The 14,644-nt window shown below is 31.3% G+C and overlaps 1 protein-coding gene and 1 long non-coding RNA gene across 3 annotated transcripts; one reads left to right on the top strand and one right to left on the bottom strand.

Moving 5' to 3' along the window:
* The first annotated feature begins 2,247 nt into the window (after nt 1–2,247).
* LOC142526769 (tobamovirus multiplication protein 2A-like) lies at nt 2,248–14,644 on the top strand. Of its 2 annotated transcripts, none has more exons than XM_075631346.1 (7): nt 2,248–2,334; nt 2,683–3,011; nt 3,323–3,422; nt 3,884–3,964; nt 4,041–4,145; nt 4,551–4,763; nt 14,304–14,644. In XM_075631346.1, the coding sequence occupies exons 2-7, from the start codon at nt 2,773–2,775 to the stop codon at nt 14,409–14,411; spliced, it is 846 nt and encodes a 281-aa protein (XP_075487461.1). In that variant the 5' UTR covers nt 2,248–2,334; nt 2,683–2,772; the 3' UTR covers nt 14,412–14,644. The 2 variants fall into 2 exon arrangements, with proteins under 2 accessions (XP_075487461.1, XP_075487462.1); XM_075631347.1 differs by lacking the exon at nt 14,304–14,644 and adding an exon at nt 4,912–5,307.
* LOC142526770 (uncharacterized) lies at nt 13,545–14,296 on the bottom strand. The gene is made up of 2 exons (XR_012815349.1): nt 13,986–14,296; nt 13,545–13,813 (listed from the first exon to the last, which is right to left on the bottom strand). It is a non-coding gene; the product is annotated as an uncharacterized LOC142526770 (long non-coding RNA).

Here is a 14,644-nt window from a genome sequence, read left to right as displayed (position 1 = left end):
GGGTTGGGTTGATTCGTCTCACGAATAAAAATTAATGAGATCATATCACTAAAGATCTACATATAAATAATAATGTATGGGATCAGGATAATGGTGACACTAAGGGTGTGTTTGGTTGATGTGATTAAATAAGGATAAATGAATAATCACATACTTATCTAATGTTTGGTTAAAATTTTAAGATATATTAATAATCATTTTGACCCGGTTTAAGACCTAATTTTATGATTAATTATTTGATTATTAATCTAACAAATTAAGTGGGATAAGTTATCAACACACCACAAATTACATTTTTATGCTCTTATCTCTTATGAAGATAAATATTTATTAAATTCTAATTTATTGTGTTTAATGATTACCGTAATATTTTCAAATATATTTATATTAAATATATTTAAATTAATTTTAATAAACATAAATTTTAGTTATAAATATTTAATTATCTATTTAATTATTGTAAGAATATTTATAATTATTTAAAAAAACAATAATATTATAATATTACTAAACTTTATTTAACACTAAAATTAATATTCAAAATATTACAACTATTTTAATTATTAATTATAAATATTTAATTATCTATCAAATTATTTTAAAAAAAACAATAATATTGTAATTATTACTAAAATTTTATTTAACATTAACATTCAAAATATTATTGCTATTTTAATTATTAAAGTAAATACATATTTACAAATTTATTTCTAATAAATATATTTAAATTAATTTTAATAAATGTAAATTATAATTATAAATATTTAATTATCTATCCAATTATGTTAAAAATATATATTTAATTAGTATTTGGGGCATTTTGGTCATTACAATAAAATTTACAAAATTAATCCATCATTTTAAAATCATACCAAACACCATGTTATTTATCCCACTATACTATTAATCCATATATCTCATTTTTTAATCACTCTAATTATTAATCATTTACTTATCCTATCACACGTACCAAATGCAGCCTAAATGTATAATATTGAATTGATAGAAACAGATAATTTATGAATTGATTATGTAAGATTTACTGAGCAAATATATAAATTTGAACAATTTACTATCATAACTTTTTATTAAATTATTAAATACTAGAATTGAGAGAATCAAATGATTTAGGAATAGATTATGTAAGATTTATTAAGAAAATAAATACGCTTAATTTATGAACTAAATGAATAATCTTCAAACCATTCTCAATTTTTATAATTGTTATATGCAGAGTTTGAATATTTATTTTTTATATATTCTTTCTAAATCAAACATTTTAGTTGCAAACAAAAGTGCGAAAATTAGATATTTTGAAAACTATTTTATTTTTAAAATATATCAAAATATTTTTAGTTCTCTAATATTACACTTTGTTGTCTATAAAAGAGTGAGATTAAATTTATTAGGTTGAATAATTTATATGACATATAATAATAAATTTCTACACATTATTTCAATTTTTTTTAACTTATCTATTTAAAATGATTAGCTTGTTTTATTTTATGTATCAAATAAACAAAATAGTTTGTAATTCAAAAAAATTTTACCAAAATTAAAAATAAATAACTATGTAAAAATTGTGCTTTAAAATTATTAATTTTTAAGGTGGAATTTAACAAAAACACTGAATGTAATTTTGTCCATTTTAAATGCAAAGAATCAAAATATAGTATATTTAATAATATGTGAAGTCCCATAAATTTAAGCAATTTACTATTATAACATTCATTAAATTATTAAAAGGGCATGAACACAATTAAAATATTTTTAAATTCGGTCACATCATGCTTATATTTCATTTCTTAAATTACATAATATTGTTTTGGAACCGATATTATATTTATTTGTAAAAAAATGCTGAAATGTACTCAAATGTCAATTCCGCTATTAATTTTTTTGCCATCGTTCACATATATTTTAAGGCCAAAAACAGTATATATAAGGGAAATAAGATATATTTTTCCACTGTAGATACACATATAATATCAAAGAATTTGGAGAACAACGCGAGAGTCGTGAGTTCACATCTTAACGTTAAATAAATAAAAAAGTTCGTTCAAGTTTACATGAACTACGGTTACACCGGATTTTATTTAGAACATAAATTCAAGTTTATATAAGCTACGATTGCATCCGGATTTATCTGAAATACGAATTAGGATAATGTCTTCCATTTTTAATATTAATTCAATATTAATATCTGTTTTTTGATGAATATATTAGTTATATTTATATTACATTATAATTATATCATAATTACTAAATATCCATACCTATCCAGCATTTCTCTCGGCCATTCGGAATCTTTCGACCATCATTCAGACATATCCTGTAAGCTAAGCTCGCCGCTCTCGCCTTCGATCTTTTTCATTTTTTTCCTTCTCATGTAACTGTTTATCTGTTTCTGTAGTTCAATTCTTGGCTGAATTTGATTCTATTGAAGTGAAATCCTCATGTGTGGATCACATAAATAAATTTGGCATTATTTTTGTTATGAAACTTTCGATGGATTCCGCTCCACTTTCTTTATTTTAGATATTAAATTCTAATTCGATATCTTGATACTTTTTCTGGTACTGTGTTGAGTGTTCACGGTTTTTCTGGTTGGAGTTTTTTGGGAGTAAATTCTGATTAATTTGTGATATTTCTGAAGAAATGGTTGGTGGATTTTCCTTGCAGGAAGCAGAGAGAGTTGGTTGATGTGTATGAATATACATCTTATAATAAAGGGCATATATATAAAGTTACTTTTTCGAAGTTGCCATAGGAATGGGGTGTAAGACTTTCTGGGAATGCCTGCTGAAGGTTCTAAACTCCTTGTTAATCCTCGTGGGTCTTGGCATGATTGGCTATGGAGTATACCTCTTCGTTGAGTATAAAACTGACGCTTCCACTGTCAATGATTCTACCAATGCGTCTTCTAATATGGAGCTCGTCCAGCTTGGCCGACCCATGCTATTGGTGGTCCCTGTAGCTGATAGCATCTTTGATAAGCTGCCTAAGGCGTGGTATGAAGAACAACTGTTGTTCAAGTTTGTTTTTGTGTTCCGTGCCACCATGCATGTATAAGTTATGTCTTCGTGATTTTCTTTGTATGCATCTAGATGGGCTTTGGAGTATGAAAGTATGTTTTGTGAGAGTGATGGCTAATTTTGTGTTCCATGCTATCATGAGCACAAATGGAGCGGCTAAGTTATGCGTGTTCTATATTATTCATAATGGCTCTCTCAACCCAATATATTACTTTCATCTGTCTCTTTTATCTGGATGCTTGTTCTCATGCAGTGATAGTGCTAATGGTCAAACAATCTGTTGGTAGGTTTATATATCTTTTCATTGGCATTGGTGTCGTACTTGTTGTCATTGCTTGTTGTGGATGCATTGGAACTGCTGCACGGAATGGGTGCTGCCTCATCTGTGTATCCTTCCTAGTGATGTGATCTTTTATATTTAATCGCATATGCTAACTGTATTATCCCCTTTTATTTTTTATATGGCTACAATGATTAATTGTGAGGTTGTGTATCCATATTTGACAATTTTTATCTAGTTGACCTAATCCTGAAGCTTTTGCTTTAGTGGAATTCTGAGGTTGCAAGAATTGAGGATTCAGTCATCATCTTTTACCAAAAATGACATTGATATGTCCTCTATAGCTCTTTGAAAACACATGTTAGAATCTAGTAACACTTTGACCATTGGCAAGAAGAATATTATCGACTATAATCTGTTTGCTCGGGATGAAGATGAATGAAATTGGACAGTAAAATCCTTGTATGTCATGATAGTTTTTACATTTTTTTGTCACATACTTTTATAGATGGGTATTGCATTTTAAATTTTTATCACGAGAATGATAGCTTTCCTTAAGGTAATAAAGTATTCAGTACTTGTGATCCTTTTGATACTGGTAGAGCTTGGGGCTGCTGCTTTTCTGTTTTTTGACAAAAGCTGGAAAGAGGTATGCTTTACCTTGCTTGGCCTCTGTCATTGCAAAACAATAATTTTGTGAGTCTGATAATGATCAAAATCAACAGGATATTCCAGTTGACCGAACAGGAAATTTTGATATGATATATCAATTTGTGGACCAGCACTGGAAAATAATCAGATGGGTCGCTCTGGGGATTGTTATATTCGAGGTAAGGCTAGAGGGGATTTTTTAATGACCGAATGCTTATGCATGTGACTCAGTGTGCTTAAAAGCATCATTGTATGTCCTTGTATATGCATAAAGTTAATATTGCTTGGAAAAATTGTAATCGTAGGATCAATTTCTGCCATTAAGTTTGCTATTATATATTTTATTTCACATCAAGCCCCTCATTTCAGATCAACTTTGGGGTCATGTTCCTCTGTGCCGATGATAATATCCTACTATAATCAGATTTATTTCTGAGGTTACTGTGGTTTTTATCTCCTGAATGTTGGATATTTTCGTTCTAACCCCAATTTTATGAGCATTAATGCTAAGAAGAAAATTCTAGTGAATATTTGTTGTTTGATCCCTTTACTTACCCCATTGTTTTAACTGTATGAAATCGCAGGCCCTTGTATTTTTGTTAGCACTTGTTGTAAGGGCTGCTAATAGACCAGCACAATATGGCAGTGATGATGAGTATGTTGGGGGGCCCAGGCAACAGATCCGTCAACCATTTATAAACAGGAATCCTGCTCCAGCCACGGGAGTCCCTGTTGCCGGTGCTCCTGATCAGCGTCCAAGTAGGAATGATGCTTGGAGTACCCGTATGCGGGAAAAGGTGCAACATTTCTTCTACATCTCTAGTTTTGAGTTTGTCCTTCTCTTCTTTCTTCCAAAGCATTAATATTTTGTTTAATGTGAAATGGTTTACATAAGTGATTGAAAATGACATGTGGTCATACAATATTTTGTTTGTTCACAACCAGTACGGTTTTGGAAGTGAATCATCCTGTTCTTGTGGTGTATGATGTACATTTGGTGATATTAGCTGCAAAAGAGTGGACAAGAAGCGCAATCTGAATGGAATGGAACTTAAGTGCAGCGCTGAGGAGCTGTTGCAAGTTGTTTAAGTTTTCCAACATTTTGCTGTCCTCTACATGCGCTAAGTGTTGAGATTTTAGGAGATGGAGTTTGTTTTACATGTGGAAGTCAGGACCATTGAAAATGGCACCCAAATGCTTGCTTTGAGCATGCATTAGATATAACTGGCCATTTTATGGTTCACAGTTGGTTCAATTATTGGAATTGAAACTGAGGGTGTTAGAACCATTGACCCATAACTGGTGTAAACCCATCTTAAATTTTAAGATATAATGTATACACAGACAACTGAACTTTATAACATAAATTATTTGATTTATATGATTAAACTGTAAGAAAAATAACACATATTAAAAGAAGTAGCGTGTAGGAATTGGCGACGGCCAAGAAGCCTACCATTTTTTACGAACACAGTACATGCAGCCTCAAATTTTTGACAATTGAGACGGCATGCGCCTCTTCTTTTGACATTCAGACTCTCAACTTTTCTCGTTGATGGTATATGAAGCGCCTATAAATAGATGTGACTGAGGTTCCTAAGCACACATCTCATAAGAAATATACACCATCTACAGAGAGCGTGAAGTGCTTAGAGGGCTTCAATCGGAGGAAAATCAGAAGAATTACAAATTATTCAATGGCCGGAGGTTAATGCTCGATCTATTTCCCCATATTGATTATCATGTTTATATATGTACAGAAATATGATTTTGAGAAAAAATATCTAAAATTTGGTATCAGAGCCGTGATACCACTACCTTGAAAATTTGTTTTCATTTTCTGAAAATACGAAATCATAAAAGAATTTTCTGAAGTTTTTGCGTAAGAAACTTGAAATTTGACGACGGACGTAATAATATTAAGAAACTTACTTGAGAATTTTGTTCTCGGTTGCACTTTGAAGTTCTTTCTTGAAGTCTTGAAGATGACAATATTCAGTTTTCTGATTTTTTAAAATAAATTTTGAGAACAAAAATTTTCATTACGAAAGTTTCTTAAAATTTTTATTTTTGCCGGAGGATGAAGAAGAAGAGTTCGAAAGTTTGCAATTTATGATTGCGGCAATTGAATTCAGCAGCTATAATTCAATTATTCAGACAAAGCATTCAGAATATTAAATTGAAAGAAGACCCACACGTCTTCAATTCTCTGCTTTCAGAATATTAAATTGAAAGAAGACCCACACGTCTTCAATTCTCCAATTTTTCAATTGTCGGTAAATGTGTTATTTTATTATTATTATTATTTTTTTTAAAATAATAATAATAATAATTTTAAAAAAAATTAGTGTGGGACTCACCAATTTGACAATTGCAAATCATTGTCGGTAACAATTTAGTTTTTTATTATTTTTTTAAAAATAAAAAAATAATAATAATAAATAAATAAATTATTTTAATGTGCTAACCAAATGCTATATGTATATCGAATTATACATATAGCTTAATAGTTAACCAAATGCTATATGTATACCGAATTATACATATAACTTAATAATTAACCAAATGCTATATGTATACCGAATTATACATATAACTTAATAGTTAACCAAATGCTATATGTATATCGAATTATAGATATAACTTAATGACACATTAAAATAGTTTATTATTTTTTTTATTTTTAAAAAAATAATAAAAAACTAAATTGTTACTGACAATGGCTTACAATTGTCAAATTGGTGTGAGTCACACATTAATTTTTTTATTTATTTTAATTATTATTATTTTTTTAAAAAATAATAATAATAAAATAACACATTTACCGACAATTGAAGAATTGGAGAATTAAAAAATTAAAGAAGTGTGGGTCTTCTTTCAATTTAATATTTTGAACGCTTTGTCTGAATAATTGAATTATAGCTGCTGAATTCAATTGCCACAATCATAAATTGCAAACTTTCGAACTCTTCTTCTTCATCCTCCGGCCAAAATAAAAATTTTCAGAAACTTTGATAATGAAAATTTCTGTTCTCAAAATTTATTTTAAAATTTAGAAAACTGAATATTGTCATCTTCAAGACTTCAAGGAAGAACTTCAAGGATATAGCATTTGGTTAAATAATTTGTACACATTATAATAATTCCAAGTTCTACGTAATTTCTAATACATGTTTAAAAATTAATTTGCATGTTAGATATAATGTCAAATATTATGGATAAGTGTTTGATGTGTACATGCAAATTTAATATTATGTTTGCATTTATTCTTAAAATTTAAAATGCAAATAATAGTAAAATAATAATAATAATTGGTACATCACTATTCACATTATGTTCATATTAAATTATATTAAGTTGTTTATAATCTGAAATGAACATTTCAAGTAAGATGTTAATATAATATTATAAAATAAAATATTTCAGATGTTCACAAATGAACAAATAATCCTTACTTTATCATTACTCTGATAAAAGAAAAACTGATGAGGAGCCCACATTTTCACGTAAATCTGATCCTCACTTTATCACTACTCTGATTGAAGAGAAAAACTGACGGGGAACGTATTTGTTCATATTAAGTGAATATAAAGTTATTTAATGAAAAATTTTGGCTTATAAAGATTAACAAAAATGTTGATAATTAAGTTTAATAATAATTATAAGGTGACATAAGAAAACATGATCTGAGGGAAATCTTCATAGATCAGTTTAAAATGCCTTGACTTGCCACTGGTCTCCCTGAGGAATGTTGCTCTGACTAAGAGTTAGGTATTTAAAAGGTCTTAGCACTACCTATATTGCCTGTGAGTACTCTTGGAAAATGTTGATTATGTTACTAAATAATTATTATATAAAGTATTAAAGTAAAGCCAAAATTTTGTCCCGTGAACCGTATAATTTTAAATAATTGAGGAATAGCCACATCTTCCTTAATTATGAAAAATTATGCATTAAGTGTATTTGGATCACATAATGGACATCAATTGTAATTAATTATATAAACATAATAAATTTTACCCCACAAGGATTTTTATTATATTTATATTAGTAATTAGGTTAAAATATCAAATTATATTTTTCTTAATTTACCACAGGAGTTAAGGAAAATACATTTTGATAGTTTTATCATAAAGTTACAGAAAAAAATCTTATTGAATTAGAATTTTAGCCCACAAGAAAATTTTATGTCACTAGATTTTTAAAACATTAATTACATTGGTAAAACATGATATTGTCTCAAAATTTTAAGCATATGATATTTTGTGCAGTTATGAACCTACGAGTTTTTCTGATATGAAATGTGACATTCCCGAACTAAAGGGCGATAAGTATAAAATATGGAAAGAAAGAATTCTTCTTCAGTTGGGGTGGATGGATATTGATTATGCTATACGGAAAGACGAACCATCTGCTATTACTGAAAACAGCATTCCGGATGATGTTGATCTTTATGAAACATGGGAGCGATCTAATCGACTCTGCGTAATGTTCATAAAGACCAAAATCTCTGCTGGTATGCATGGTTCTGTCGATCAGCATAATAATGTCAGAGAATTACTGAGGACTATTGATGAACAATTTCAGTCTTCAGATAAGGCACTTGCTAACACACTAATTATGGAATTCTCTTCATTAAGGCTCACCAGTGTGAAAGGTGTACGAGAGCACATCATGAAGATGCGGGACAGCGGTTCGGCTCAAGACACTTGAAGTGAAAATGTCTGAGACTTTTCTTGTGCACTACATTTTATGCAATCTTCCACAGCAATATGGACCCTTCAAAATTTCCTACAACACACATAAGGATAAATGGTCAATTAATGAATTAATGACCATGTTTGTTCAAGAGGAAGGAAGACTGTTGATGGAAACAAAGTGATAATGTCTTTATGACTACACAAGAAAAATTTAAGAAACAAGCCAAAGTCAAGGGAAAAGGGAAAGGAATAATTCCACCTCAACCTGACATCAAGAAAGAATCCAAGTGTTTCTTCTGTAAAAAGACGGGACACATGAAGAAGGATTGCAATAACTTTAAGGATTGGCTTGAAAAGAAAGGTATTCCTACTTCATTTGTCTGTAATGAATCTAATATGGTTGATATGATTTATTACATGGTGGATTGATTCTGATTCTACAATCCATGTTACAAATATCTTGCAGGGTATGCAAAACATAAGGAAGCCAATAGAAAATGAGTGGAGCATCTATTCAGGAAACAAGATGTCTTCGCATGTGGAGGCTATTGGGACTTGCTGATTAGTGTTGAATAGTGGTTATATTTTAAAATTGAAAAAGACCTTTTATGTTCCTAGTTTTTCTAGGAATTTAATTTCAGTTTCAAAACTTGTACCTCTTGGTTATTTCTTTCAGTTTTTGAATAAATCAATAAATTTGTTTTATAAATCAAATATTATTAATCAAATCTTATTGGAAATGGTATAATTGTTGATGGTCTTTTCTCTATTTTTTTATAAAATAATAACCACTATGCATGTTCAATGAAGTATTAAAAGATGTGTTATAAATGAAGATTCCTCTATACTATGTCACGGAGATTGGGACACATCTCCATAGAAAGAATTAAAAGATTAGTAAATGATGGAGTACTCAATACTTTAGATTTTACTGATTTTGAGATTTGTGTGTACTGCATTAATGGAAAGCAGACCAATAAGTCTAAAAAAAAGGTGCCAAGAAGAGTACAGAAATATTAGAAATCATACATTCAGATATTTGTTGTCCAGATATGGACATGCAAAGTCCGAATACTTCATCTCATTCGTTGATGATTATTCACGATACATGTATATCTACATGCTTCATAATAAAAACAAAGCACTTGAAGCCTTTAAGGTTTTTAAGGCTGAAGTGGAGAAGCAATGTCATAAACAAATTAAGATCGTGAGAACAGATAGAGGTGGAGAATATTATAGTAAATACACTGAGAATGGACAGGCACCTATTCCGTTTGCGAAGTTTATCCAGAAACATAGGATTGTTGCCCAATACACTATGCCTGGTTCTCCGGACCAAAATGGCATAGCTGAGAGGAGAAATCAAACATTATTTGTTTAGAGGAGCTTGTTTAGTAGCTCCAAACTTCCTAAATCATTGTGGACTGAAGCTCGTAAGACAGCTGTGTAAATATTAAATCGAGTGACAACTAAGACTTTCTCAAAGACGCCGTTTGGATTATTTAAAGGTGGGAAACCGAGTTTGCAACATATACGCATTTGGGGTTGTTCTTCAGAAATAAGAGTTTACAACCCACATGAAAAGAAACTGGACCCAATAACTATAATGGATTTTTCACCGGGTATGCCAAAAAATCCAAATGGTACATATTCCATTGTCCATCTCACAACATTAGAATTGTGGAATCAAGAAATGCAAAATTTCTTGAAAATGACTTGATTAATGGGAGTGATCATGACATAGTTTTTGAGAATGATCACATTAATGCACAACCCTCTTATTCAAATGACAGATTGGTCGTTTTTCACACCCCTCAAGACCAAATGGGTGTTAGACAACCAGTTACTGAAGTTTCACAAATCGCTTATGAAAATCCAGTAGATCAAGTTGTTAACGAAGAACAACAAGAAATTGTTGATCAACCAAACAAACTTAGAAGATCTACTAGAATAAGAAGATCGGCAATATCTAGTGATTATGTTGTGTATTTACGAGAATCGGACTTTAACATCGGAGCCGAAAACGATCCTGAAACGTTTTCACAAGCCTTGAGTTTTAATGAGTCAAAACTGTGGTTTGATGCTATGAAAGAAGAGATGAAATATATGGCAGTTAATGGATTATGGGATCTTGTTCAGTTGCCTAATGGTGTAAAAGCCATTGGATATAAATGAGTCTTCAAAACAAAGAAAGACTCATTAGGCAATATTGAAAGATATAAAGCAAGACTCGTTGCTAAAGGATTCACTTAGCAGGAAGGAATCGATTATAAGGAGACTAATTCCCCTGTATCTAAAAAGATTCTCCTTGTATCATTCTAGCATTGGTTGCTCATTTTGACTTAGATTTGCAACAAATGAATGTGAAAACAGCTTTTCCCAATTGAGAACTAGAGGAAGAGATTTATATGAAACAACCTGAAGGATTTTTCTCTAGTATTGGTGAGCAATTGGTTTGTAAGTTTAAGAAATATATATATGGATTGAAACAAGCTTTCCGTCAATGATATTTAAAATTTCATGATGTTATCTCTTCATTGGGATTCGTTGAGAACCCCATTGATCAATGTATATACCAGAAGATCAATGAGAGCAAGATTTGTTTTCTTATTCTATATGTGGATGATATATTACTTGCAACCAATGATAAGGGTCTGTTATATGAGGTGAAACAATTCCTCTCTAAACACTTTGATATGAAGGATATGGACGATGCATCTTATGTCATTGGCATTAAGATACATAGAGACATAATTCTAGGTATTCTAGGTCTGTCTCAAGAAACCTATATCAACAAAGTTTTAGAGAGATATCGGATGAAAAATTGAGCACGAAGTATAGCTCCCGTTGTGAAAGTGAAAGACGATAAATGCAATTTGAGCCAATGCCCAAAGAATGATTTAGAGCAGGAACAAATGAAAAACATTCCTTATGCTTCTGCTGTCGGAAGCTTAATGTATGCTCAGGTTTGCACTAGACCTGACATTGCATTTATTGTTGGGATGTGAGGAAGATATCAGAGTAATTCAGGTTTAGATCACTGGAAAGCTGCAAAAAAAGTCATGAGATACCTTCAAAGGACCAAAGATTATATGTTGCTTATGTTCAGACGAACTGAGAATTTGGAAGTAGTTGGCTACTCTTATTCAGACTACGCTGGCTGCATTGATTAACGAAAATCCGCTTCAAGATATATTTTCATGCTAGTTGCTGGAGCTGTAACTTGGAGAAGTGCAAAGCAGGCATTGACTGCTACTTCCACTATGGAAGCTGAGTTTGTATCTTGTTTTGAGGCAACCTCACATGGTATGGTCGAAGAGTTTCATTTCGAGGCTTGGAATTATGGATTCTATATCTAGGCCATTAAGAATATATTGTGACAATTCAGCTACTGTTTTTATGGCTAAAAATAACAAAAGTGGTAGTCGAAGCAAGCACATCGACAGTAAGTATTTAGTCATACGAGAACGTGTTAAAGATAATAAGAAGTTACTTATCGAACACATTGGCACTGAATTGATGATTGCAGATCATTTGATTAAAAGCATGTCACCATTGAAATTCAAGGATCATACAGAAAAAATGGGACTTGGTTCCTTTATATAATTTTGTTGTAAGAACAAAGTTAATGAAACTATGATGTGATATTTTCTCATATTTGTTGTTTACACGTTCATTGATTTGAGAAATATCAATAAAGTTGAACCTCGAATAAACATAGGGTTTATTTATTAAGTTATTTGAGAGATATAATACATTGTGATATATGGAAGATAATAATCGTTTTTAGATGACCTATCGCCATGATTCATGTATTTTATTTTCTCCTATGGTAAATAAGATATATGTGTCAAGTGGGAGAATGTAAGAAATATGACACATATTTAAAAAAGTAGCGTGTATGAATTGGCGACGACCAAGAAGCCTACCATTTTTTACGAATGGTACATGCAGCCTCAAATTTTTGACAATCGAGACATCATGCGCCTCTTCTTTTGACATTCAGACTCCCGACTTTTCTCGTTGATGGTATGAGAAACACATATAAATAGAGGTGATTGAGGTCCCTAAGCATACATCTCATAAGAAATATACATCATCTACAGAGGGCGTGAAGTACTTAGAAGGCTTCAATCGGTGGAAAATCAGTTGAGAAATTATTCATTGGTCGGAGGTATTGCTCGATCTATTTCCGCATATTGATTATCATGTTTATATATGTGCAAAAACATGATTTTGAGAAAAATAATATCCAACATAAACTTGAAGTTATATTTCATTTTTTTAATATAAAAAGGAATATTCGTAACATTTTGCACTACCCACAATACCACTTCTTAATAATTAAATTTTCTTGTTTGAATTATTTGTTGATCCTGTGAGCCGCACTGCAATTTTTTTCTTGATCCTTACAATTTAAAGCATTAAAACTTCGATTAAAATACAACCGAAATCAGAAATGATTCTGTTTTGGCTTTGTTCCGTTTCCTTGTTCCATTGGTTTTTTGAGACCTTGGTAAGTGTGTAATTCAGCTAATAACAAGTGTGTAATTCTAACCTCTTTACGCCATACAACCACCACATCATTACTTTTTATCATTGTTTATGTAGGCGGCTACATAGTATGGTAGGGGCAATTGCTACAACTCATTAATCTACATCCCAACAGTTGTCTCAACTTGGAACTCATATGAAGCGAACATTCGACCATAGATGTGATACCACTTAGAATATTGAGTGATATCCATTGCACCTAAAACTATAACTAATGGTGAAGGCATATTGCAGATTTTACCATGCAATTTCCAAAATATTACGTATTTGTCATCGGTCCCGTTTGCAGTCACGTGGAATAGAAGGAACAATTGCCGCTACCTGCCATAAGTTTTTGTTATTGACAATAAATATTATTTTGCATATAAAAATATGGAGCATTGGGATTAAGCAAGAAGATCATCTCTCTTGTGATTACTGGCAGAATTACGAGTAGGTGGTCTTTATGTTCTTACAACTGAAACATCTTTTACTGTTGCCAAGTCTTTTTCTCATTAAACTTCTTTCTTACATCTGATAATTTGCTGCTCTCCTTGTATTTCTCTGGTCTACCTTATAAGATGCACAACCTTATGTATGCTACCGATGAGCCCCTCTGTGAGTGGTGATAAACTTCATCTTATGTTTTGAGGAGAGTTTGAGATTTTTCCTTGGGCGATTTGCAGAACATATATGCCAATCATATGCCATTTTATGAAGGCATTTGCTTAAATGCTTATACCATCCTCAAGAGAGTGTTGATTCTTACAATTTTGCTTGTATAACTTTTGAACATCTCATGATTTTGTTTGAGTCGATTCCAAGGAAGTTTTTCAGTGAGGTTTTTCCAAAACTTAATGGGGCATAAAGGCTCCATTTTTAGTAGTTTCGTAACCATGACCAAATAGTTACCACCTTTGTTGGTGTAGTAATTTCGATATTGTGAGATACCTTGTGACTTTTTATACAACAGGGAAGTGCTATATTGCCACTAATGTTTGCTCTTTGTGGTGTTGCACTGAATATTTTTTTTCTATCGGACATCCATATTCATGGAGAATTATTCCCACATGCATAGTAACAGATTCAGTGCTTGTTTAACAGTATGGTCTCGATACCTCGGAATTTACATACAACCCATCCGAGTCCAACAGGAACCAACAAGCTACCACTCAACCATCTGAGGAAAGGAGACGCTGCATCATAATGTGATTGCTGCATCGCTTTTTGCTCAAAATGTAGTTGGTATTTAGGTGTCCATGTTGAGAAAGTAATTGCGTGGTACATATTCTGTAGCTAGGCCGAGTGTAGACGTCATGTTGTTGACGATAATGCAAACTTCACGATCCTGTTTATTTTGTAAATCTGATAGATACATCATCAGATTTTTATTTATAGCTTCATTGTGTTTTCAAATTGTATAATGTTCAACAGCTTAGTTCGTC

This window comes from Primulina tabacum, chromosome 15, assembly GCF_025594145.1.
Source record: "Primulina tabacum isolate GXHZ01 chromosome 15, ASM2559414v2, whole genome shotgun sequence".
In the NCBI taxonomy this organism is placed as follows: Eukaryota; Viridiplantae; Streptophyta; class Magnoliopsida; order Lamiales; family Gesneriaceae; genus Primulina; species Primulina tabacum.
Note: the sequence above shows the minus strand (reverse complement) of the source record. Positions and strands in the feature narration are given on the sequence as shown.